The sequence below is a fragment of the Myxocyprinus asiaticus genome, chromosome 39 (genome assembly GCF_019703515.2).
Source record: "Myxocyprinus asiaticus isolate MX2 ecotype Aquarium Trade chromosome 39, UBuf_Myxa_2, whole genome shotgun sequence".
In the NCBI taxonomy this organism is placed as follows: domain Eukaryota; kingdom Metazoa; phylum Chordata; class Actinopteri; order Cypriniformes; family Catostomidae; genus Myxocyprinus; species Myxocyprinus asiaticus.
Genome location: NC_059382.1, coordinates 14,051,765 through 14,075,301, shown reverse-complemented (window position 1 = coordinate 14,075,301; position 23,537 = coordinate 14,051,765). Strand labels below are relative to the sequence as shown.

General features: G+C 37.5%; 1 protein-coding gene across 1 annotated transcript in view; it reads left to right on the top strand.

The window, feature by feature from the left end:
* Positions 1–23,243, top strand: part of LOC127429949 (gastric inhibitory polypeptide receptor-like) — a 28,903-nt gene extending 5,660 nt beyond the window's left edge. The window contains exons 2-15 of the mRNA XM_051679344.1: positions 2,241–2,342; positions 7,612–7,783; positions 8,082–8,172; positions 8,528–8,635; positions 9,796–9,917; positions 12,401–12,507; positions 13,327–13,480; positions 15,356–15,515; positions 15,806–15,866; positions 15,952–16,021; positions 18,585–18,673; positions 19,682–19,820; positions 19,982–20,023; positions 21,599–23,243. Of these exons, the coding sequence (XP_051535304.1) occupies positions 7,727–7,783; positions 8,082–8,172; positions 8,528–8,635; positions 9,796–9,917; positions 12,401–12,507; positions 13,327–13,480; positions 15,356–15,515; positions 15,806–15,866; positions 15,952–16,021; positions 18,585–18,673; positions 19,682–19,820; positions 19,982–20,023; positions 21,599–21,952 (1,554 nt within the window). The 5' untranslated portion in view covers positions 2,241–2,342; positions 7,612–7,726 and the 3' untranslated portion in view covers positions 21,953–23,243. The remainder of the gene's footprint in view (positions 1–2,240; positions 2,343–7,611; positions 7,784–8,081; positions 8,173–8,527; positions 8,636–9,795; positions 9,918–12,400; positions 12,508–13,326; positions 13,481–15,355; positions 15,516–15,805; positions 15,867–15,951; positions 16,022–18,584; positions 18,674–19,681; positions 19,821–19,981; positions 20,024–21,598) is intronic.
* The last annotated feature ends 294 nt before the right edge of the window (positions 23,244–23,537 follow it).

Below are 23,537 nucleotides of genomic sequence, written 5' to 3'. Positions count from 1 at the left end.
GGCACACGGGAGCTCCATTTTCCATGGGAAATGTCCATGGAGGGGCGCCATAAGCGAGATTTTAAGCATTTGTTCTCAGCTGTATTGGATGTAATGCAGTGAAGAGGAATGGATATTTTACAAACTGAACCCCCCAACCCAAACCTAAATCTAATATCAGTGGATTCAAAATGTAATGTTAGAGGGAAAAACGCAGCTTCCAAATTGCACTTGTCAGTGACTATGCAAACAAGATTACTTCCTAGTTTCAGTGCAGGATCTCCATGCTGCTGACATCACATGCTTCCAATCGTGCCACAAGTGAAGGTAATCTTGTTGAAGTCAATGCAAAAATGTCTGATGGGAGATCACACTTGGGATTTACCAAATGTGTCCAATCCTAGTGTTCTGGAACTCTTGGAAACAAGATGCTGACTTCCCGTATGATCATGTTGAAGACACAAGGGTTCACATCAAGAACAAACACATAATCTTTATTTTAAGAAACCACAATTTTGTTTAACTTAATTGCTGTGATCACTATGCATTTTTAATGTAAGAAAAAGGTAGATTTAACTTTTTGATAATAACTCCTTTTGTGTTCCGTTCAAGTTTTGAGCGAGTTTCTGAAACTTGATTGGACTGACTAAATTTAGACATGTGAATAAAATTGATGCAATAAAACAATTTCCTTGTTATTTCAGACCAAGGCAAGAGTTGAAATACTGTATATCTAATGTTCAGGATTTCCTGCTGGTGGAACGTTTTTAAATGATTCCCACCGGCCATCTCCTCTTGCTCCCTGTGTGAGAAGACATTAGTGCCCAGGCAGAAAACAAAGCTGCCTTAAATTTTTTATTTCACTTGATATCCTGCTTTTTGATGAGTGTGACAGTTACAAACAAACTGCCAACATCTGGTGATTGTAAGTCAGCTTATTCTGTTAGAATGTTTCTTTTGTGTGTGTGTGTGGGGGGGGGGGGGGGGGGGGGATTTCAAGAGTATTATGCTATAAATGTGGTTTAGGAGGATATTTCTAGTGTCCCCATAATTCAAATCACTTAAAAAAACATACTAAACAATGTTTTTTTGAAAATGTTAAAATGCAGAAAGGTTTTTGTGAGGGTTAGGTTTATGGGTAGGGTTAGGGGATAGAATCTATAGTCCATACAGTATAAAAATCATTATGTCTATAGAGAATCCACATAAGGATAGCCGCACCAACATCACCTTTTTTTATCACCTTTGTTAAGACTTTTAGGGTGAATTTGGGGTGAAAACAGTTGCATAACCTTTGCTTTGCACATGATATTTCACTGAAAGAGGCTGTGAACAGCTTTCCATTAGCATCCTGATTCTTTTCTATGACAGTGCTCCACTGGCACAGGACCCTCCGGAAGTACGTGATCTCGATGTGCGCATGGGTAAAATCTACCAGCAGGGGCTAACAAGGCGATGCTAATCATTCAATTGCTGACCTTGTTTGAGCCCCAAAAGGAGCAAGCCTTTTTGCCCTTGAGCAAGTCATTTAACCTAAGGTTGCTTCAAGGGTATAATCCCTGTAAAATGTGTACTGTATGTCACATTAGATACATGTAAACCTGAATTAAGTTTTATTAGCAAAATCACATTACAAAACTTGCAACACCACACATGTAAAACAATATTCATACACTAGGGGGAGCTTAATACAAATCAATATAAAAATATTAAAGAATGTAAAAAAAAAAAAAAAAACATTTTTGATTGCCTTTGTTTCACAGAGAATCTAATTGAGTCAATATATTGTTCCATTTCCTTTTTATACAATACAAAGCAGGGTTTTTTGCAGGACAATTTACATTTGTAAATATGAAATTTTGTTTATCACATAAACATGACTATGTTTGTTTTTAAGATTCACCGGGAGACCAAACAATATATATTTCCACAATAAGAACTGATCATCAATATACTTGAAAATAAAATCACATACATTTTGCCAAAAAGGCCTTACAAATGGGCAGTGCCAAAACAAATGAACCAGTTTCTTAGCGGTTATCACAAAAGGTACAGTTTACATCAATGTTACCTTTAAATTTTACTGCTGGCTTAAGCTGTCATGTCAAGTTGGTTTATTGTCATTTCACTTTTGTGTGGAAGGGGAAGAAACAAAATATAATGTCACCTCAGCCACAGTGCAGAAGTATTTACCTTTACCAGTACTTAACACAATGACCAGTAGAGTATGACTGCTTACTAAATAATGTCCTATTTTCCAGGTGTACGGCATTGGGTCTGCTCCAAAACCAAGTGAGTGTCCTCCGGAGGCAGCATTTTAAGGCATCATAGGCCCGCTCCTGATGCGAAGGCTGTTCCAAAAAGTAGGTTTCTTAATTATGTTTAAGAAATCTCATTTTGGCCTAATTCTAAGGTATTATCGTGTATATCCTTTCCTTAGTAGGCGATTCCAGAATGCACTTTGATGAGCTTGGTGGAATAATAAATCCAAGATGGCAGACTTGCCTATATAGGCAGGAGACAGCGAGGCAGCTCACTAAGTTTTGGAACACAAGTTCCAAATCATGGTTGATTTTCCTGACAGAAGTTTTGACCGATTTACAGCCTAAAAAGGATTTTGTGATGTTGTGCAGCTCAAAAGTGTTGCTCTGTGACAGCTGCTAATTGTCAGATTTAAGCAAACATGCTTTTGAATAAAAAAGACTTGCCAGCATAACAGAGGAATGTGTTCTCCACTTGGCTTTAAAGTAAACATGAAATCAAAATTGACACTGTTTAATACATGTTCCAGGCCATATTGAGTATGATTCATAATGTGCATTTTCATATGTTTAAACATATTTTTTAAAGGAATAGTTCACCCAAAAATGAAAATTCTCTCATGATTTACTCACCCTCCTGGCATCCCAGATGTGCATGACTTTCTTTCTTTGGCAGAAGTCAAATGAAAATTTTTAGAAGAATATGTCAGCTCTGTTGGTCCACACAATGCAAGTATATGGACCTACAGAGCTAAGATATTCTTCTAAAAATCTTCATATGAGTTCTGCAGAAGAAAGAAAGTCATGCACATCTGGTATGGTATGAGGGTGAGTAAATGATGAGAGAATTTTCATTTTTGGGTGAACTTTCCCTTTAAAACCAACGTGAAATGCTGTTTGTACGCAACCCGTTTTAGGCTACTTCTGCAATGTAACAGATTTTTGACTGAAACAGGATCTTTAATGTAATAATAAAATTTTTTAAATAATTTAAAAAATAGGACTTGATTTTATCAATCAGTAATCAGATCGTGAAAAGTGGATGTTGTAATAATAAATACTTTTTGTCCTTAAATGGTTGCTTGAGAAATGTTGGTTGATGTGCCACTGGTGCTTGCAAAGAATACTGATTTGATGCAGTTGTTTGATAGTGTTCACATTGTCCAGACTTTCATTTTGCGTAAATATATTTTTTGTCTGTGGATATTCTGGGTTAAATATCCTTCTAAGAGTTAACTGAAAAATTATTTGAAGGTCAGACCATATAAACACTGCAGAATTGTGCTGATGATTTGTTCTTGGCCTCCTGGAGTAAATTGTTGAGTAACTCTATCTAGGAGTTCTGGCATACACCCTACCTAGAAATTACTCGTTTGTTTTAAAATGTGCCCCAATCCATCATGGTATAAAATATGGTAACATCTGCTAAAGATACCTATCTCTATACCTATCTCAGTAGACTAGAAAAACGTCTAGTGCTTTAGCTTTGGTGAGAAATGTAAGTGAAATTTGACCAGTTTTGCATGTTGACATAATCTGATGGGTACACAAGGATGTCTTCTTGTCCAAAATAAAGGACTCAAGCATTGATACTTAACAGGCTTGAATCAAGGTCAAAGTTTCTCCTCTGGTCTTCATTATTGATTAAAGGTGGAGTTTGGGGAGTTGGGATACTGGCAGAATTGTTGAAGTAAGTTAAGTAAGTAAGAGGTAAGCGGCTGTTTATATACCACTAGCGATGTGATTTAAGTGATTATATTGGACGTACTATTCTTGAACTTCCTTCCAGTACCACTTCAGCATTTTCCAGCCTGCTTAGCACAACACCACAAACTACTATAAATAATTGAACACCAACCTGATCATACATGATTTAGCAGGACATGATTGCCTGTTGGGTCACTCCTTTATTTAAACATCATCTGGATAAATAAATTGTTGCTCCCTTAAGCAGGCTTGAAGAAACTTCAAAAAGGTGTACTCTGGGAGAGTGGTAAAATGACCTTACTCCTTGAACTGTCATCCCATCAATTGAGCTGTTGAGAGATGTTACACTGTGTCTTTCTGTATTGACTGTTGAAGTGCTCATTTTGTCCATTTCTAGCAAGGAAATATTTTGTTTTTGGGGTTCTGTCTGTTTAGATTCACTGCATTTTAAAGGTGCACTATGTTTTTTAAGTGTCGTCTTGTACATACTCTTACGGTACACCTACAGAAGAGGCGTGGATGCAGCATTATTCAAACAATAGTTTTCAGTTACTTATGTCATCGTAGAAATGCAATATTCACAGTTACAGTAGCCATGATTAATTTAATCCATGAGTGAGTGAAAGTGTCCAATAACAAGGCAATTACTGAAATTAAGCGAGTAGCATTCGGCTTGTGATCCTTACATGGCCGCCCCCATAAGGGGACCCTCTCCATGTAGATTAAAACAGCTTTTATTAGGTTACTGACTGGAGTCCCCATCTCATGAGAGTGCTCATGATTTTATACATATATTTCAAAATTCCTATTCTTTTCTTTAGGAGCTAAATTTTTTAATTAGCAAATTGTTGCATCACAGATTTTGACGTCTCATAGTCAGCAACAGTGCAACAAAACAAAATTTCTATTTATAATACGTAAAGACTGATGTATAGGAATTGAGTTTATGGCAACAGAATTTCCTTTCTTGTAATTATAATTGTAATGAGACCTTCCTTCAGAATTCTAATATTTTTGAAAATGACATCAATATCAAAACATCCATTTCCTGTCATATACATAATGATGACAAGTTTAAGATTAAAAATTGGAAGCTTTCTCGGTAACACTTCACAATAAGGTTCCAGTCGTTAACATTAGTTAATGCATTAGGTATCATGAACAAACAATTAACAATATATTTTTTTACAGCTTTTGTTAATCTTAGTTAATGTTAGTTCATAAAAATACAATTGTTCAATGTTAGTTCATGTTAGTTCATAGTGCATTAACTAATGTTGACAAATAAAACTTTTGATTTTAAACATCTATTAATCTGTTTTAATTAACATTAACTAAGATTAATACATTCTGTAAAAGTGTTGTTCATTGTTACTTCATTTTAACCAATGTTGTTAACTAATGTTAACAAATGGAACCTTATTGTAAAGTGTTGCCGCTTATTCAATTTATTAATGGAAATATTCAATTAAGACAATAAAACATAATCTCAGCATTGTTTAAAACGTCAAAATAAATACTGATGTACAGGATCATATTAATCGAAAAACTGTATTTCAAGATAAAAGCAGGTGCATTATTCCAAGAATAAACACATTGCCTTATAAAGCTTGCCGGTTTTTATTGTCATGTTTCAAGGACAAAACATGGCACTGATTTACACAGCACATGGAAAAACATGCAGACTACTTTTCTCACATTCACATAGTGGCAATACAGAAAAATAATACCACTCTTACCCGATAACCAGACACTAAATTGTGATTTCTCGTCCCTCTTTTGATGTACATAAAAAGTCACAAACTTTTATATCATGAGAATCATGATATTGTAGTTAATGCAGTTTGACGTCAGAGGGAGTACTTGAACTGTCATGTACAGGTGCATCTCAATAAATTAGAATGTCGTGGAAAAGTTCATTTATTTCAGTAATTCAACTCAAATTGTGAAACTCGTGTATTAAATAAATTCAATGCACACAGACTGAAGTAGTTTAAGTCTTTGGTTCTTTTAATTGTGATGATTTTGGCTCACATTTAACAAAAACCCACCAATTCACTATCTCAAAAAATTAGAATACATCATAAGACCAATAAAAAAAACATTTTTAGTGAATTGTTGGCCTTCTGGAAAGTATGTTCATTTACTGTATATGTACTCAATACTTGGTAGGGGCTCCTTTTGCTTTAATTACTGCCTCAATTCGGCGTGGCATGGAGGTGATCAGTTTGTGGCACTGCTGAGGTGGTATGGAAGCCCAGGTTTCTTTGACAGTGGCCTTCAGCTCATCTGCATTTTTTGGTCTCTTGTTTCTCATTTTCCTCTTGACAATACCCCATAGATTCTCTATGGGGTTCAGGTCTGGTGAGTTTGCTGGCCAGTCAAGCACACCAACACCATGGTCATTTAACCAACTTTTGGTGCTTTTGGCAGTGTGGGTAGGTGCCAAATCCTGCTGGAAAATGAAATCAGCATCTTTAAAAAGCTGGTCAGCAGAAGGAAGCATGAAGTGCTCCACAGTTTCTTGGTAAACGGGTGCAATGACTTTGGTTTTCAAAAAACACAATGGACCAACACCAGCAGATGACATTGCACCCCAAATCATCACAGACTGTGGAAACGTAACACTGGACTTCAAGCAACTTGGGCTATGAGCTTCTCCACCCTTCCTCCAGACTCTAGGACCTTGGATTCCAAATGAAATACAAAACTTGCTCTCATCTGAAAAGAGGACTTTGGACCACTGGGCAACAGTCCAGTTCTTCTTCTCCTTAGCCCAGGTAAGAGGCCTCTGACGTTGTCTGTGGTTCAGGAGTGGCTTAACAAGAGGAAAACGACAACTGTAGCCAAATTCCTTGACATGTCTGTGTGTGGTTGATGCCTTGACCCCAGCCTCAGTCCATTCCTTGTGAAGTTCACCCAAATTCTTGAATCGATTTTGCTTGACAATCATAAGGCTGCGGTTCTCTCGGTTGGTTGTGCATCTTTTTCTTCCACACTTTTTCCTTCCACTTAACTTTCTGTTAACATGCTTGGATACAGCACTCTGTGAACAGCCAGCTTCTTTGGCAATGAATGTTTGTGGCTTACCCTCCTTGTGAAGGGTGTCAATGATTGTCTTCTGGACAACTGTCAGATCAGCAGTCTTCCCCATGATTGTGTAGTCTAGTGAACCAACCTGAGAGACCATTTTGAAGGCTCAGGAAACCTTTGCAGGTGTTTTGAGTTGATTAGCTGATTGGCATGTCACCGTATTCTAATTTTTTGAGATAGTGAATTGGTGGGTTTTTGTTAAATGTGAGCCAAAATCATCACAATTAAAAGAACCAAAGACTTAAACTACTTCAGTCTGTGTGCACTGAATTTATTTAATACACGAGTTTCACAATTTGAGTTGAATTACTGAAATAAATGAACTTTTCCACGACATTCTAATTTATTGAGATGCACCTGTATAATTGTCATGTATTGTCATGCTTTTTTTTTCTTTTTTTTTTTTTTTTTGGAGAGAGAGAGAATTTAATAAAGCTACAGTATATGCAGAATAGACATATAGAGGCTTATAACTGAGGGGTTCAAGAGCTTGCAGCCATCTGGACATTAATTCTTTCTGAGCTGTCATATGTCCCTCATGGTTTTCTCTGCTTTGGTTTTGGTTCTGAAGGGCACAGCTGGTGACACACTGGTCTGAAACTATGGGCTACTCTGGGTCTGAGTTGGGTTGGATTAGGGCCCAGCTCTGAGATGTCTGGCCTCCAGCCCTGGTACCTGTCTCAGTGATGAAGAGCACCCCTACCATCCTCCTCCTCACTCTATCTGTCTTGTCCAGAGCAGAGGTATGGATCAACAACTACTTTTTGAAGCAAAAGTAAAAAGGAACTCATATATAATGCATTTCATTATGTTCAAGTGTCTGATGTGACTAATTTGCTTAGTACAATAACCAAGCAGGAGGCCATTACACAATGTAAATATCAGTTATTAATTCACTTTTAACAGAAACAGGGCTCAAAAGGCCAATATTTATTTATTTTTTTGCTTGCCGTGGTGACATTTTCATTGGCCCTGAGGCAAGTGTCTGAAGCTAATACCCGAAAAAAGTTCTAGCCTCACTGTGTAATACATGTTTTTCAGAGTGGGAAGACGGTAAAGGACACAGTGCAAGAATGGAACAGGTATCGGAACGAGTGCCTTGTGAAGATGAGCTCAGATTTCACCCCCTCAGGTAGGCATTAGATAAATCCATTCATGCCTGTGTGTCTGTGTGTGTGTGTGTGTGTGTGTGTGTGTGTGTGTGTGTGTGTGTTTCCATACCAACAGCAAAAAACAGAGGTGGTTGAGATTTATTATGTATATAAAGAGAAGTAAACACACAGAGAGGTACGTTTCACTATCCACTCTAAATGTTTGTCATGGTTCTAACAGTATAAATCTGCTTGTAAAAGGAGTGTGAAGAAGGATAGTCATAGTTCTAATGGGGAATTCAACAATTAGACAAACAGATTTTATACGAGTTTCAGATGTCTTCTTTACCATTTTCATCAATGTCATATTCACGTTATCTCTATTCTTTCCATTAGGATTGTTTTGCAAACGCATGTTTGATATGTACGCTTGTTGGACAGATGGAGTGCCAAACACAACTGTCAAAGTTCCCTGCCCCTGGTATCTGCCTTGGTATGATCAAGGTATGACTACCAACAATTCTAATTACTATTATAGTTTTATATTTCCTGAAGTGTTGCCATCCAGTGCAAAACTTGCCACCCATGATGATAGGGTGTTGTTAGGACATTTTTTTGTAGTTACTTATCGAGTTCTGGGGTGCATTTCCGAAAAGCATTGTTAGCCAACTATGGTCCCAAGTTTCCAACATAGTTCAACAATTTGGTTTTTCCCAAAACCATAGTTCCAAACGAACATTAACAAACAATATTGCAAAGTTAGGTTAGCTCTCCACTTGTCTGCAATGTCAATGTCATTTTTCAATCCATATATCTCTTTAATTCTATATCTTCTGTCAAGATTTTTGAACCCTGTTTACATGCATTTAAAGGAATAGTTCACCCAAAAATAATCATTCTTTCATCATTTACTCACCCTTATGTTGTCTCAAATTTATGTGACTTTCTTTCTAACACAAAGATATTTTTATGGAGATACGATGTCTGCTTGAAATCATGATTGCCAAGGAGACTGCTGATGTCCTGATTTATAGTGAAAAAGGAATTACATTTTGGTCAGTTCTCACCCAAAACCAACTGGATCGCTTCAGAAGACTTAAATTAAACCTCTTATGGAGTACCTTTATGTTGCCTTTATATCATTTTTGGAGATTAAAAGTTTAGTCACCATTCACTTGCATTGTATGGACAAACAGACATTATATCTCCATTAAAATATCTTCATTTGTATTCCGCAAAAGAAAGTCATACAAGTTTGAGATGACAAAGTGGTGACTTATTGATGAGAGAATTATCAGTTTTTGGTGAACTATTCCTTTAAGAAAATGGCTTAATCCAGGGTTTTTGCAGAAAGTGGCATTCTGAAACTTCATTCAAATGTAGTTGTACTTACACAGTTTAAGGGATTGAGATAAAGTGGAGAAAGTTTAAGTTGTCGAAGTTTGAAACTTTAGGCACTCAGTAATGAGCAATAATAATAGTGATGCTTGTCTTAGTAATGTTGCCGCTGAAGCTGGTTGATTTTAATTGATATAACTATGCTCAGATTACACTCAAGTAAAGATTCATGAAAGACATTTAGATCAGAATCTAAATCCTGTTTGGAAAACACTAACTATAAAATCTAGTGTAAATCTAATGTAATCTGTTACTGTCTTCTATAGTGTACAATGGATTTGTGTTGCGAGAATGTGGTCCAGATGGCCAGTGGCTCACTGTCAACAACAGTCGCACCTGGAGAGACCACTCACAGTGCAATGCAGATGGCAGCCAGCAGATAGCACAGGTGAAGAGACCCCAAACAAAGCAAACAAGAATGATCTAATGCTGGACAGATAGGTGAAGGGTAAATGAGAGATAAGCCTAAAATTGTAATAAACCCAAAGTTTGTATAGGTTCAACTGACATGATATTTCTAGAAGACAACTGAGAAGTGCGTTTTCCATGTACATGTAATAAATCCATGATGATAAATCACCTAAATAATTATGTTATTAAATTAAAATTATATAAAATATAACTGAAAAGCAAATAGAATTAGATAATTAGATTTATTGGATTTCATTTGATTCAGATACCACAGTTTAATATTTAAAAACATTCATGCATCTTTTAAAACAACTTACTACAACAGAGACCAGATCTGAATGAAATTACATGTTTGGTATGTTGATCAATCTATTGGTAAAAATAAAATACAAATAAATAACAAATGTATATATATATATATATATATATAAAAATGGAAACAGTGTCCACTCATTTGATGAGCTCTACTGTTATTTTCAAAGCTTATAGGGAAGCCAGACTTTATCTCTTGCTCGCAGTGTCAGAGTTATAGGGTATTACCTGGTTGTGTGATCCTTCAATATAAAGATGTCATTACTCTCTGCCTGAGGCAGCTTGTGTTGTTGCCTGTCAGTGTGGCAGATCTGTGGTGTGGAGATGTGTCTGAGAGTCTTTAAGAAAGAATTACTCAGTGAATGACTTAATTAACACTGAGTGCATTTGGCCTCGTGTTCACACACAAGACATCAGAGAAAGTTCTTTCAGAGTAACCACATGATTTAAAGTGATACTCATTATTCTCAGGTCAAATCTATTACAACATGTGGTCCATTCAAACCGATGTCCTCTGATGTTTGTTGTGCCTAAGAGAATCACTTAGAGGTCATGACATGAGAAATCAAATATTCCTTGATCTTATGACATATAAGAGGTCATTATACTATAAAAACACACTGTAAGTGTAACGATGCTGGCAGCAATGACAGGCAGACGATGAAGACTTGAAGTAAAGATGAACCCAAGTGCAGTTTATTTACATAGGTGTTATCCAATAACCCTAACTATAAACATGAACTAAACAAAACATAAACATGACCTTGACTTAACATGACAACATTACCAATCATAATACCTGACAAAGGACAATAGTAAACATGAGGGCTTAAATACATGGACAAGGGGTAAAACAAAGATGAGGGAACCAATGAACAGACAGAACTGATAACAAGATAATCAAACAATAAACCAATGAAAACAAGACACATGAACCTGGAGGGAAACATGAAATCACATGACAAGGGAACCACATGACATGAAACAGGAGCTAAACTTTTCAAAATAAAAGACATGAAAAACATGAATCAACAACCCAACACATGAACAAAACACATAAAACATAGCATCATTTTCAAAGTTCAATAGGGAGCTGGGGGGGGGGGGGTCTTGAGGCATGGCTTGGCAGGGTGTGGAGCATGGGATCAGGGCGGAGCCTGTGGGGGGTGGAGCCATGATTGGCTTGAGGGGCGTAGCCATGAAGAACTGGATACCCGGAGAGTAGCCGAAGACTCGAAGGGCCAGGGTGGAGCCAGAGGCAGGGAGGACCAAGGCGGCACCGGAGGCTCGGAGGAGCAAGGCAGAGCTGGGGGATCAGAAGACTGAGGTGGAGCCGGTGGGACTGAGGACCAAGGTGGAGCCGTAGGGAAGGAGGTCCCCAGTGGAACTGACGGATCGGAGGGACAAGGCATAGCCAGAGGATCGGGGAGCTAAGGCGGAGCCAGGTGACTGACTGACCAAGGCGGAGCTGGAGGGACGAGGGACCCCGGTAAAGCCAACAGGCTGAAGGACCGCAGTGAAACAAGATAAACATGACATGAAACAGGAACTAAACTTTTCAAAATAAAAGACATGAAAAACATGAATCAACAAAATGCACATGACAGTAAGTTTCAGAACTCAAAACTTCCTCCTTACTGCAAAAAGAGCATTTGTTAAAACCAAGCTACCAAGACAACTCGTTCTCCAATTCCTCCACGTTGTGATGTCACACTGTTGTAGACATTTGCATCTGACCACCTCAAAACAACACATCAACTCCTACTTTACCTTATCACATCCGTAGCCCCACCCAGTAGTGGTGAGCAGTGAGATGGCAAAGAGAAAGCAGGTCAGTCAAGAGCAGAGAGCCAATCACAACAGTAGGCATTTACTGTCAAGTCTTAAAGGAGAAGCAGCACCAAGTGTTTCTGACATATGCTCAGAAGTAGGGTGGAAAATAATCATGTTTTATAAATATATGAGAGTTTGTTTTTGTTTTTTGTTTTTTTGCAAAAAAACTTTACTAATAACATAAGTAAACCTCAAGGAACATACTAAAACAATAATAATAAAAAAAAAGGCATGACCCCTTTAACAACAACCATAGTGAAGAGGTGGCATTTGTTTGTATTGTGCTATACTTTTACTCATTTTTCGCCTTCACAGGAGAATCAGATGTTGATCTTGGCCTATTTCAGGGTGATGTACACAATCGGTTACTCTCTGTCTCTGATCAGCCTGTCTTTAGCGCTCGTAATACTTCTCATATTCAGGTGAGTGACAGCTTTGGTTCAACTGAGACTTTCCCTGATGGTTTTGTCATGCTTTTGACAAGTAAAAATAAAGTGTTGTCATACATAACAGAAGACAAACAAAGCAAAAATGTAAAAAATGCACAATAGCAATGGCCCCATGTGATGGAAAGCTTGAGAGGCCAGAATGATCATTAGAATTGACGAAAACATCAGTAAAAGCATGAGAAAACAGCATGTGGTTGTGAATGCTTCATTACTCTGAGGATGTATAGTCATTTTGTGTTCCATTTTAACATGAGATCATTAACTAAAGCATAGCTATCAGCAGGAATATATAGCATATGTCATTTCAATTCACTTTGCATTCTTCGCAAGTTTCCTCACAGTCCAACTGTCTGCTTTTTTTCGTTGTGATATGACATACTGTTTCATATTTCATGTTGTGCTATTTAGCCAAAGGCTAACAGAATGTTGGAGACAGTCTTTGCTTTTTTTAACACGTACTCCAAGCACGGATCCTCCTTTTGGAAATGAAATATTGATAACTGTGAAAGACTTATGAGGTGTGAATATATTGAGTGTTTGCCTTTTGGCATCATATCTATTGTACCTTTCTTTCGATATTGTGTTCTTTCTATTTTGTGTGTTGTTTACTGTGGCACCATCTTTGTCAGCTGCCATATTCTTGTATTGTAATTTTAAGTATCATCCTAGGATTTTATACGGATATATGTTACAGTATTACATTCCCATGTTTTAGGTTTAATATATGGGGTTGCTCCTTACTTCTTTCCAGAAGGTTATACATGTATGCATTTCTGTTTGTTAATTATGTAGGAAGCTCCGCTGCACACGTAACTACATCCACATCAACCTGTTTGCCTCGTTCATCCTGCGAGCCGTGTCCATCCTCACAAGGGACGCACTTCTCATGAAAGATGCTCCTGAGTTCAGAGACAACAATGATGTTTCCACCGTTCTGAGTGACCAGGTAAGTGAACACGTAGTGGTAAACCTACACACACAGCGCACAAAACAAATGCAAACTCTTACGTATGTGCATCACACTACTAGATATTTTCTTCAATTTTGTTCTTGTCTAAATACTAAATACTTATACTTAAAGGGGTAGTTCTGCCAAAAATGTAGATTTAGTCATCATTCACTCACCCACTTTTTGTTCCAAACTTGAATTAATTTCTTCTGTGGCACACACAAAAAAAATTATGTTAGGCAGAATGTTTTGTTTTAGTCAAACTTTCACTTTCATTGTATGGATATGTGACTCAGGCTGTGCTACATGTAAAGTGGGTGCCACACTTGCCGATTTTACCAGTGATTTTCAGGTGTAAGATTAATTAACATAATTGCCGGCCAGGCAGAGGGAGATGAAGCTCACATTTGCGTCTGTCAGTGGGAGGTCGTTTATGAAATAATCATTCTGTCACAGAGGCAGGGTCTTGTGTTCTCGTCAAGTGACCAATGAGCTTCTTCTTTTACTGAAGAACTGACAAGATGTCAAGCTGATTTGGACATTTTCATCACACTCAGCTGCATATCATCACAAATGCTAATTGTAATCCATAGTGATTCTGTAACTAAGCATTTTTCCGGCATTTTTTTCCCAACACTAAAATGCCACAACAGTCTGTTTTTATTGAACATCATGTCTTTACTCACTAAAAGCTGCATGTGGACATTTTCATTCTACGGCAGGCCTCGAAAAGATAAATACACAATCACGCACTTTCACAATGTAAAGTTCATGAATCGGTTAATTTGGGCGTTTTCACACCTGGCTTGTTTTCAGCATTTGTTTCAGAACCTGGTGCGTTTTCTCCCTTGGTTTGGTTCATATAGGCATATGAATACTTCAATCACTCTCAGGTTCACTCCAAAACAAATGGTCTGAGACCACCTGGAAGGAGAGAAAATCTGTAGGTCAGCTCGTCACTGTAATTCATCATCAAAACACAGATATAGCCTTTTGGCTGCTATATTAGATATAGATTGATCTTCACCATCGCTTCTCTCTTTTGGATTGCAGCATAACAGACATAGGTAGGACGGTGTCAGCAACTTTTTGATATATAAAACGTGGCTTCACTCTTTCTGTGTATAAGTGTGAGTGTGCGTGTGCGAGAGGGAGAGAGAGCTCCATGACCGTGAGAACAGGTACTTTTCAATGCAGAAATAATGCAAAAGTAACTGGTGACGGATAAAATAACCACAACAGAACTTTTACAGTTTTGGTTCATTTTAAAATAAAACTTTGTGAAAGCAAACCGAACCATGAAGTAAATGCTTCAGGGATTAATAGAGAGAGAGAGAGAGAGAGAGAGAGAGAGAGTTGCGATGAGTTGGTATGTCTGTTGCCACTCCACCATTTTGTATCGGCAAATGTGTCATACCTTAGACTGAAGAGAGAAAGATCTATGTAAAACAGTCTGAATGACACCCTCGGCCAATTTATTATTATAATTATAGGATTATTCTAAAGCGTTCTCAATGACTGTGTTGAGTGCGTGCTTCAATTCTTAAAATCTACATTCATATTTTATGTCAATTTGCTGCATTCTCCAGGATATACAATTTTGTATGCCTTTACTCTGAACTTTCTACAGTACTTTTCTGCATGTGATTATTAAATATAATAATAAAATCGAGTTGTTTTGAGTCTGCATGTTTGGCGCCGGCTCAAGAATGAAAGTCATATGGGTTTGGAACAACACAAGGGTGAGTAAATGATGAAAGAGTTTTTATTTTGGGTGAACTTTCCTTTTAAAACATACTCAAAACATGCAGAAATTCCATAAGTCTAATTCTACATGGTTTGGTACAGTAAACCCACTTTCAACACCCACAGGCTATGTTAGGCTGCCGCGTGGCCCAGGTCGTGATGCAGTACTGTGTTGGGGCCAACTACTACTGGTTACTGGTAGAAGGTCTGTATCTTCACAATCTGCTGGTGCTGATGGTTTTCTCAGAAAACAGCTACTTCTGTGGATACCTCTTCATCGGCTGGGGTGCGTAAACATATATAAATGGATCTCTGGAAATTTAGCAGTATAAAAAGTAGAATACAAAATGCTTTTCTTCTGAGTCTGACAACTCTGTAGAGTAACATTTTAAATATGAAAACAAGATTGAAACATTTAATTTAAAGGCAGGAAATGTAATGCAACATAAATATCAAGATATTACCAGAATTTTTAAATTGGTCACATTTAATCATTTGAAAGTAGAAATTGAGTGCTATTAAATATGCATTAAAGATGTAAAATTGTACTGAATTTCATCTGATATCTTCTGATAGGAGCACCTGTGCTCTTTGTGGTGCCTTGGATAGTTGTGCGGTACCTGTATGAGAATACAAGGTAAGGTGCACCAGTAAACTTGATGCAATATAGATTAATATAAAGAACTACTGAGAACAACAATTGTGCCTTAACCTCTCTCAAGGTGCTGGGAGATCAATGAAAATATAGGATATTGGTGGATCATCCGGACGCCAATACTTTTGGCCATTTTAGTAAGTTTTCCTCAGTATTTGCCTTAATTTGTCTTAAAGAAATTTTCATTTTTTCTCTAACTGTATTTATAGAAGTTCACATGTGAATAGATCTTAAGGGGATATTTTAATGTTAGTAATATGGCTTTTATTTAAAGGTGAAGAGTGTAATTTCGGTGCCACTAGCACACCAAACGGAACAGCAAAAATAATGACTTGTTTTCAAACAAGTTTCCTGAACACACCCCTCATCTTCCATTGGTCGAGCAATAGTTCTGCCCCAAACCCATGCTATTGGTTGAGCCAACGCTGCTATGTCAGGCTGGTCAGCTTACTCAAACAAACAGAGCAATGTTTTGATAGTGCCACAGAGCTACAGTGTTTACACTTTTCACTTTACCTTTATTTAATGTTTTATCTTTGATAGAAGTGTATAGAATAGCAAGATGATTACCATGTCAGTTGCAGCATTGCCAGGAGTTTTGCACGTTCAGATTTTAAGGCCTCGATATACTTCTGTAGAAGTTCTTATTCTTTCTTTGTTTGAGGTAAAAAGAACTTCGAAACAGCCAAGCATTGGTACACTATTTAGAAAGTTTACATCAGCCAGATTTGCCATCCCTCTTCTAATGAATTTCCCTCTCGCTCTGCCCCCACCCCTCATCCTGTGCACGCGCAAGAACCACCCCCTGTTGCTGACTGGCTGGAGTAGTGTTGTGTGGATCAGTCTGATCCACTTCATTTTTGCACCATTTACAGAGCCAGGGCTGTGTACAAATACTAGAATTTTTTTTCAGCCCACCTACAGAACAGAGAGCTAGCAGACTGTGAGGAGATATTTGCAGAATTTGACAAAAAGTGTATTGGATTAGAATTACTGAGTGTGGGGCCTGGGTAGCTCAGCAAGGAGAGACGCTGACTACCACACCTGAAGTTGCAAGTTTGAATCCAGGACGTGCTGAGTGACTCCAGTCAGGCTTCCTAAGTAACCAATTGGCCCGGTTGCTAGGGTGGGTAGAGTCACATTGGGTTAATCTACTCGTGGTCACTATAATGTGGTTCTCGCTCTCGGTGGGGCACGTGGTGAGTTGTGCGTGGATGCCACGAATAATAGCGTGAGCCTCCATACACGCTAGGTCTATGCGCTCAATCAGCCACGTGATAAGATGCACGGATTGACTGTCTCAGACGTGGAGGCAACTGAGATTCTTTCTCCGCCACCCGGATTGAGGCGAGTCACTACGCCACCAGGAGGACCTAGAGCGCATTGGGAATTGGGGAGAAAAGGGGAGATAATCCCCCCAAAAAAGGAGTGCACCTTTAACTAATGTGACAATAAAATGTGTTATCAATGACATTATGCCTCATTTTATGAGTAGAATCCACATGAGGTCAGAAAAAGAAAGTTTTAACCAGCAATAATGATTTAAAGGAATATATTTGCAGTAGAAAAATGTTTATTTGCCATGTTTAGATTCCTTATTCATGGAGCTGTTGAGCTAACAGCATGCTATACGCTGCCATAATATGCGCTGATTACACTCGGTATAGTATTAGTATTATAATAGTATAATTTATGATGATACTACTGCAAAGTTGGTGTATAGAAGAGTGTTAAATGGGGGGGGGGATGGACAAAAGAATGATGATAAGAGAGGCATGTCTTACTTTGGGCATATGTATGAATGGCTTTCGCTGCTGATGGCACATGAGCGAATGGGCACTTGAGAGTATTTGAGAGTCATTTTGTAGATTAAATAAACAAAAAACAAATGGCATAACATGTTCTTGTAAAATGTCTCTACGTGAACGATTGTACAGATGTAGGTATATTTGCACCAGCTCACTAAGAACTCTACACGCCGGTGTGTTTATGTTGACTGAAGAACGTAAGCAGAATTAGCTGTCGGCCTCAAGGTAGGTGGAGCTCTAGGTCACACCTACCGATGACGTGGACCAATGACAGTAATGTGTTTAGCAGCCGGTCAGAAATTTTCCTAAAAGTTTGCCCTTGCGAGCTGTTACAAACCACCGGAACAAACTCAAAAACACTTTCTTTTTGGCCAGATTTTGTTCTAAATGACGTCAAGCCCATTCATTCTTTGATTTTTTTTATGAAGTAAATCGAGGCCTTAAGTTGTAGACTTCTCGTGCAGTTCTCTTTGGCACATACCACCTGGCTCCTGGTTCTCCTGATGGCCAAACCGCCTCTGCTTTCGTGCCTCCATCTCTCCCCGGGACCCAGTGTGGCTGCACACCCTGCACTGCCGTAGTTATGTCACTGGATGACTCATTATTCTAGAGCATTATTAATGACTGTGTTGAGTGTGTGCTCAAATTTTTCCGGTTATGTTTGAACGAGGTCTTACGCAGATCTGTCACACTGAATTTTGGGGATTCTGCAGTGATGTGACTGTTGAATTTATGTTGGAGAATAGCTAATGAAATACAGTACATTCATATTTTATGTGATTATGATGCATTCTCCAGGATAAGCAATTTTGTTTGCCTTTACTCTGAACTACTGTACCTTTCTAAATGTAATTATTGACAAATTATTGACAATACTGACCATATTTTGCAGGTGAACTTTTTCATATTCATAAGGATTATTCAGATCCTCATCTCCAAATTAAAAGCACATCAGATGAGATATACAGATTATAAATTTAGGTGAGAATTACCTAATTGTTCTTAATTATGTTTAAATGATGATTTTTCTAATGATCAAATGAACTGCATTTGTTTTGCATACATTGTATTGTCATGTTTTTAATGTTACTTTTCAAATTTGCCTGTTTTCAAATTTGCCTAATTAGCATTAAAATTACTCATTTAAGACACTGTTGGGCTTTCTTTTCTGAATTGGTGTGCATTATATTAACTGTGTAAGTTAAACTGGGTTTGCAAGCCTTTGATGTTTCAGCAGTTTTAAAGGAAATGTTTTATCCTCTGCTTGAAATTCCAGCCTTGCGGCGGGTGTGATAAAGAGCTTTTTTTTTACCCCATCAGAAAATATTTCAGGTCTTCAAGTTTAAATCTAGTTTAAGGATAGTGGAAAAGACATTGTTAAAATCTATTGAGTACTGCAAACATACCATGTATCTGGAAAAATGATAGAGGCTAATTAGATTTTTAATTGACCCACAGTGCCTCACTACTGTGAGTTTAACATGACTGTGAATTGTACAAAAATCACTCAAACTAAAAAAAAAAAAAATAAAAAAAATAAAAATTAAGTTATTTAAGAGTTCATTTTGCATGTAAAAGTAAAAGAACAGCAATATTCAGTGCTGATGTTAAGTTCATAATTGTGAATAAAATGGTACTTTTCTACAACAGTATTATAAGCAAGACGTTAACATCAAATAACTTATATTTTAGAGACAATATGGCCTGATATTTTGTTTATTTCTGCTAGCAAAAAAGACCAAGCAAAATAATACAAGCAGTGAAGCATCCCAGTACTGTATTACAAAGCATCAGCACTTATAGAACACAGCTTGTCCAATCAAATCAGTGGACCAGAACTACTGTTGTATTTAAATGAAGATTCTTCCACACAAAACTTGAATTCAAAGAAATGCTCCTGAATTCCCAAATTCTGACCGTAACATTAGAGGTGACATTTTGAAGTAAAATAGATTGTCTTGGATTATCTGTGTGTTCTTGGGCCCTCAGGTTAGCGAAGTCCACCCTGACCCTCATTCCCCTGTTAGGGATTCATGAGGTGGTGTTTGCTGTGATGACAGAGGAACAGACTGAGGGCGTACTTCGCAATGTCAGCCTGTTCTTTGAACTCTTCTTCAACTCTTTTCAGGTACAACTAAAGGAATCGAGAGAGACAGACAGTGTTTACAAAGTCTTGTATACAAAATGTACTTACAAATCCATGGACTTTTCAATGTAGCTTTTGTGTAATTTGAGTGTATGTCCTTGCAGTTAACACATTTTTAGACATTATTCTCTGTTATCCCATAGGGTTTTCTGGTGGCCATATTGTACTGCTTTGTCAATAAAGAGGTAAGTCAAGCTCTATGAATTTACAAAATGAGAAGTGTGACAAATTGGGACTCCTTTATGAAACACAAGCAGAACAAATTTCTGTGTAAACCATCCTTGTTTCTTACGTACATTTTCACATTCAATTCAGTGTGACAGTTTACATAAGAGTGGTTTTACGAAAGATTTACACACAAAAATTTCTGCTCACATTTCTTTAATAAGGCCCGTTGAACTTAATGTGTGTTACACAGATACTTGCAGGTACATCACACAGAAGTCACAAATGAGGAATGCCAACATCTGTACCCTTTTCTTTTTGATCACAGCAGATATTTTAATAAGTGACATGGCTCGCTCTCACTCTAAAGCCTCTTAAAAAAAAAAAAAAAAAAAAAAAAAGACAAAAAGACAATGTGCCATCACTGATAATGCTAACGTAGTTATGTAGCACAAAAGTTATGAGAAGGACAATATGTAAGGGAGAATGTACTGTACATGGTCTCTTTCTTTTTACATAATAAAATATACAAAATGCTGCAACTGACCAATCAGAATCAAGTTTCCTAGAGAGCTGTGTAAAAAAGGATGTATCCTGTAACATTTGTAGATTGCTGCAACATCTCTAAATGTTGTTCAAATCTGCAGTAAACAAATAGCAAACAAACTGCTTAAAGGAATAGTTCACCCACAAATAAACAATCTCTCATCATTTACTCACCCTCATGTCATCCCAGATGTGTATTACTTACTTTCTTCTGAAGAACACAAACAAATATTTTATCTCAAAGAAGAATATCTCAGCTCTGCTGGTCCATTCATTGCAATTGAATGGTGACCAAAACTTTAAAGCTCCAAAAAGCACATAAAGGCAGCATGAAAGTACTCAATAGGACTACATTATTAATGTATTCTGAAGCAATTGATTTAGTAAGAATCTACTCATATAGACCTCGTTTACACCTGGTATTAAGGTGCATTTTTGTTGATGCGATCACGTGGTCAGCGCTAAATACAGGTCTAAACTGGGTCTAAAACATTTTGTGATCGGATCACAAAAAACACATATGAATGTTGTCAAAAACGCATATGACTGCATCGCATTTGAGGTGTAAACGGTCATCCGTCCTGTATGCATCCCAGCAGCAGCAAAGCAATACCCCTCACCTGTCAATCAACCGCTGCACTAAAACAAGAGTTTAAACTTTAAAAGGAAATAACCGTCCAAAAAACATGAGAACTTCATGGATCTTCTTCAGTGTGTCTGAAATCAACATGCAGGGACACTTATGAGAAGCACGAACATCCGCAGCTCAGGTTAATCCAGGTAATTTGCTAAAATAGACGCATTTAAGCAATCAGTTGTAAACAGCGATGTGTCTCACCTGACCACATGTGATTGGTTCACCCGAGACGCATCTTAATACCAGGTGGAAACGGGGTCTTAGACATAGAATAGACATAGAATTCATTTTTGGTTGAACTATTCCTTAAATATGGTGCAGCATTTTTAACAGTCCTTTTGAATCCTTCAAAGAAAACCAAAGATCTCTATCTTCACAAATCAACTATTTTATGTATCCTGTCTTATTACAGGTGCAATCAGAAATCAAAAAGAAATGGCAACGATGGAAGCTAGGAATAAGCTTTTTGGATGATCACCGTAATACAGGTAGCAACACACAGCAGGGGGGTGGTGGACCTCAGTGCTACCATGACCCTCCCTGCTCTCCAGACTGCCCTCTGGACAGTGGCAGCCAGCTGTCTTCTGAACACACACCCACAGACACCCAACCAAACATTCAGCATCATTACCATCCTGAAGCCAAGAAAGGCAAGGCATACTGCTACATCTCTGCCCGAAAGCAGGTTCTGAATGGGTTGGATGTGCCAGCTTTGCCCCGGTGTGGTGGAGAAAGAGCTGTGAGATATTCTGAGAGCTATTGTTGAAAGTGACCCTGACAAGTTCAGTTTTCTAAGGAATTACAGAATTCTGGCCATTGACTGGACCATTGCTTGCAGCAGATGATAACAAAGATGGATATCATGGATGTCACTTGCACAAATTGTGTCCTTCATGGAATGGTTTTATAAGGACAACTGTATCAGATTTTTTTTTATTATTATTGAAAGAATGTTCCTAAAACACAGTACACTAGAACAATCACTGGAAGTCCATAGTCATGCTTGGCAATACACTCCTTTTTTTTTTTTTTTTTTCTTTACCGCTTTACCTCGTTTTGGAAACCAGATTAGTTCTATTATGTGCCAGTGTTGTTGATCAACTTAAAAACTGTGCAAATGAGCACAAAGTAATTTAAATATTTTGACTGCATGAGGATTATCTGTTGAAAGTAATCACTGCAATATATTCACAGGTAAGGCACACAAAAATCACCTAGCCTGCAGTCACCAAAATAACGATCCCTAAACAGTATTTGGACACTTAAGCCACACTAAAAATGTATGGATGGTATTGCATTACACTAAAAACAAATAACTTTCACTATTGTGGGTTTTTCTTGATCCTCCCATGTTAATATTACTCAAAAAATTCATGTAACGAAGGGAACTTAAATTAACTGAGTTGATTTAAACGAAAAATCTGTCATCAGCTTTACTTAATCCATTTGTGTTGGAACAACATTAATATCTTTTTTTGGTTAACTGAAACTGGGCAGAGGGTGTCTAGTTCCCAGCATGCTTTGCATGGGACTCAACAGGGAGAGTACATTTCTAAATTAAGTTTTATTTTGTGTCCTTGTGCAAGATGAACATAAAGGGGGGAAACTAATTTCAAACATGTGGAACCACAGTCCATAACTGAATAAAGTTCAGCCAAAGAGTTGTTTTTAGAGTAGATTTCAACATATCAAACTCAGTGACATCTTTGAATGCTAAACTTTTTCTCAGAATTAACTTTACTTGCCATTTTTGCATTTACTTTTTCTCAACTGGTCCCAAGGTAATTTGTAGTGGATGTATGAAGTCAGCTTCCCTCAAGTTCACACAGGTGTCTTTACATAGTTACCACAACAGGTGTTGTTCATCATTAACTATGGACATGTTCCACTAAGTTTAACAACAAGAAAGTGTCCAATTTTAATGTATCTTAGTTTTGAAAAGTATTTCAACTTAATAATTTAAAACCCTCACAATCTTCTTTTTGTGAAATATTTTTTGTGTGTGTTATTGTGCTATCAATATGTGTTTGGAGGTAAGCTGACTTCACACATCCATTAGAAATGACCTTGGGACTAGTTGGGTAAAAGTAATTTCAAAAATGGCAAGAAAAGCTAAGTTAATTCTGAGAAAAGGTCTAGCACAGTTTACTTGCATATGCCACTTTGATATTTTGTTATTAAATCCAATGAACTTCATAAGCATTTTAAATGTGGCTTATCCAAATTATTTTGGGGCCAATGGATAGCACATAGCACCCACCACAATGATTGTAAGAACCGAAAACTGGCTTACCAGTAATTGTTTAATATATTCATAATCTGTACATATTATTTTGTAGTTCAACACAACC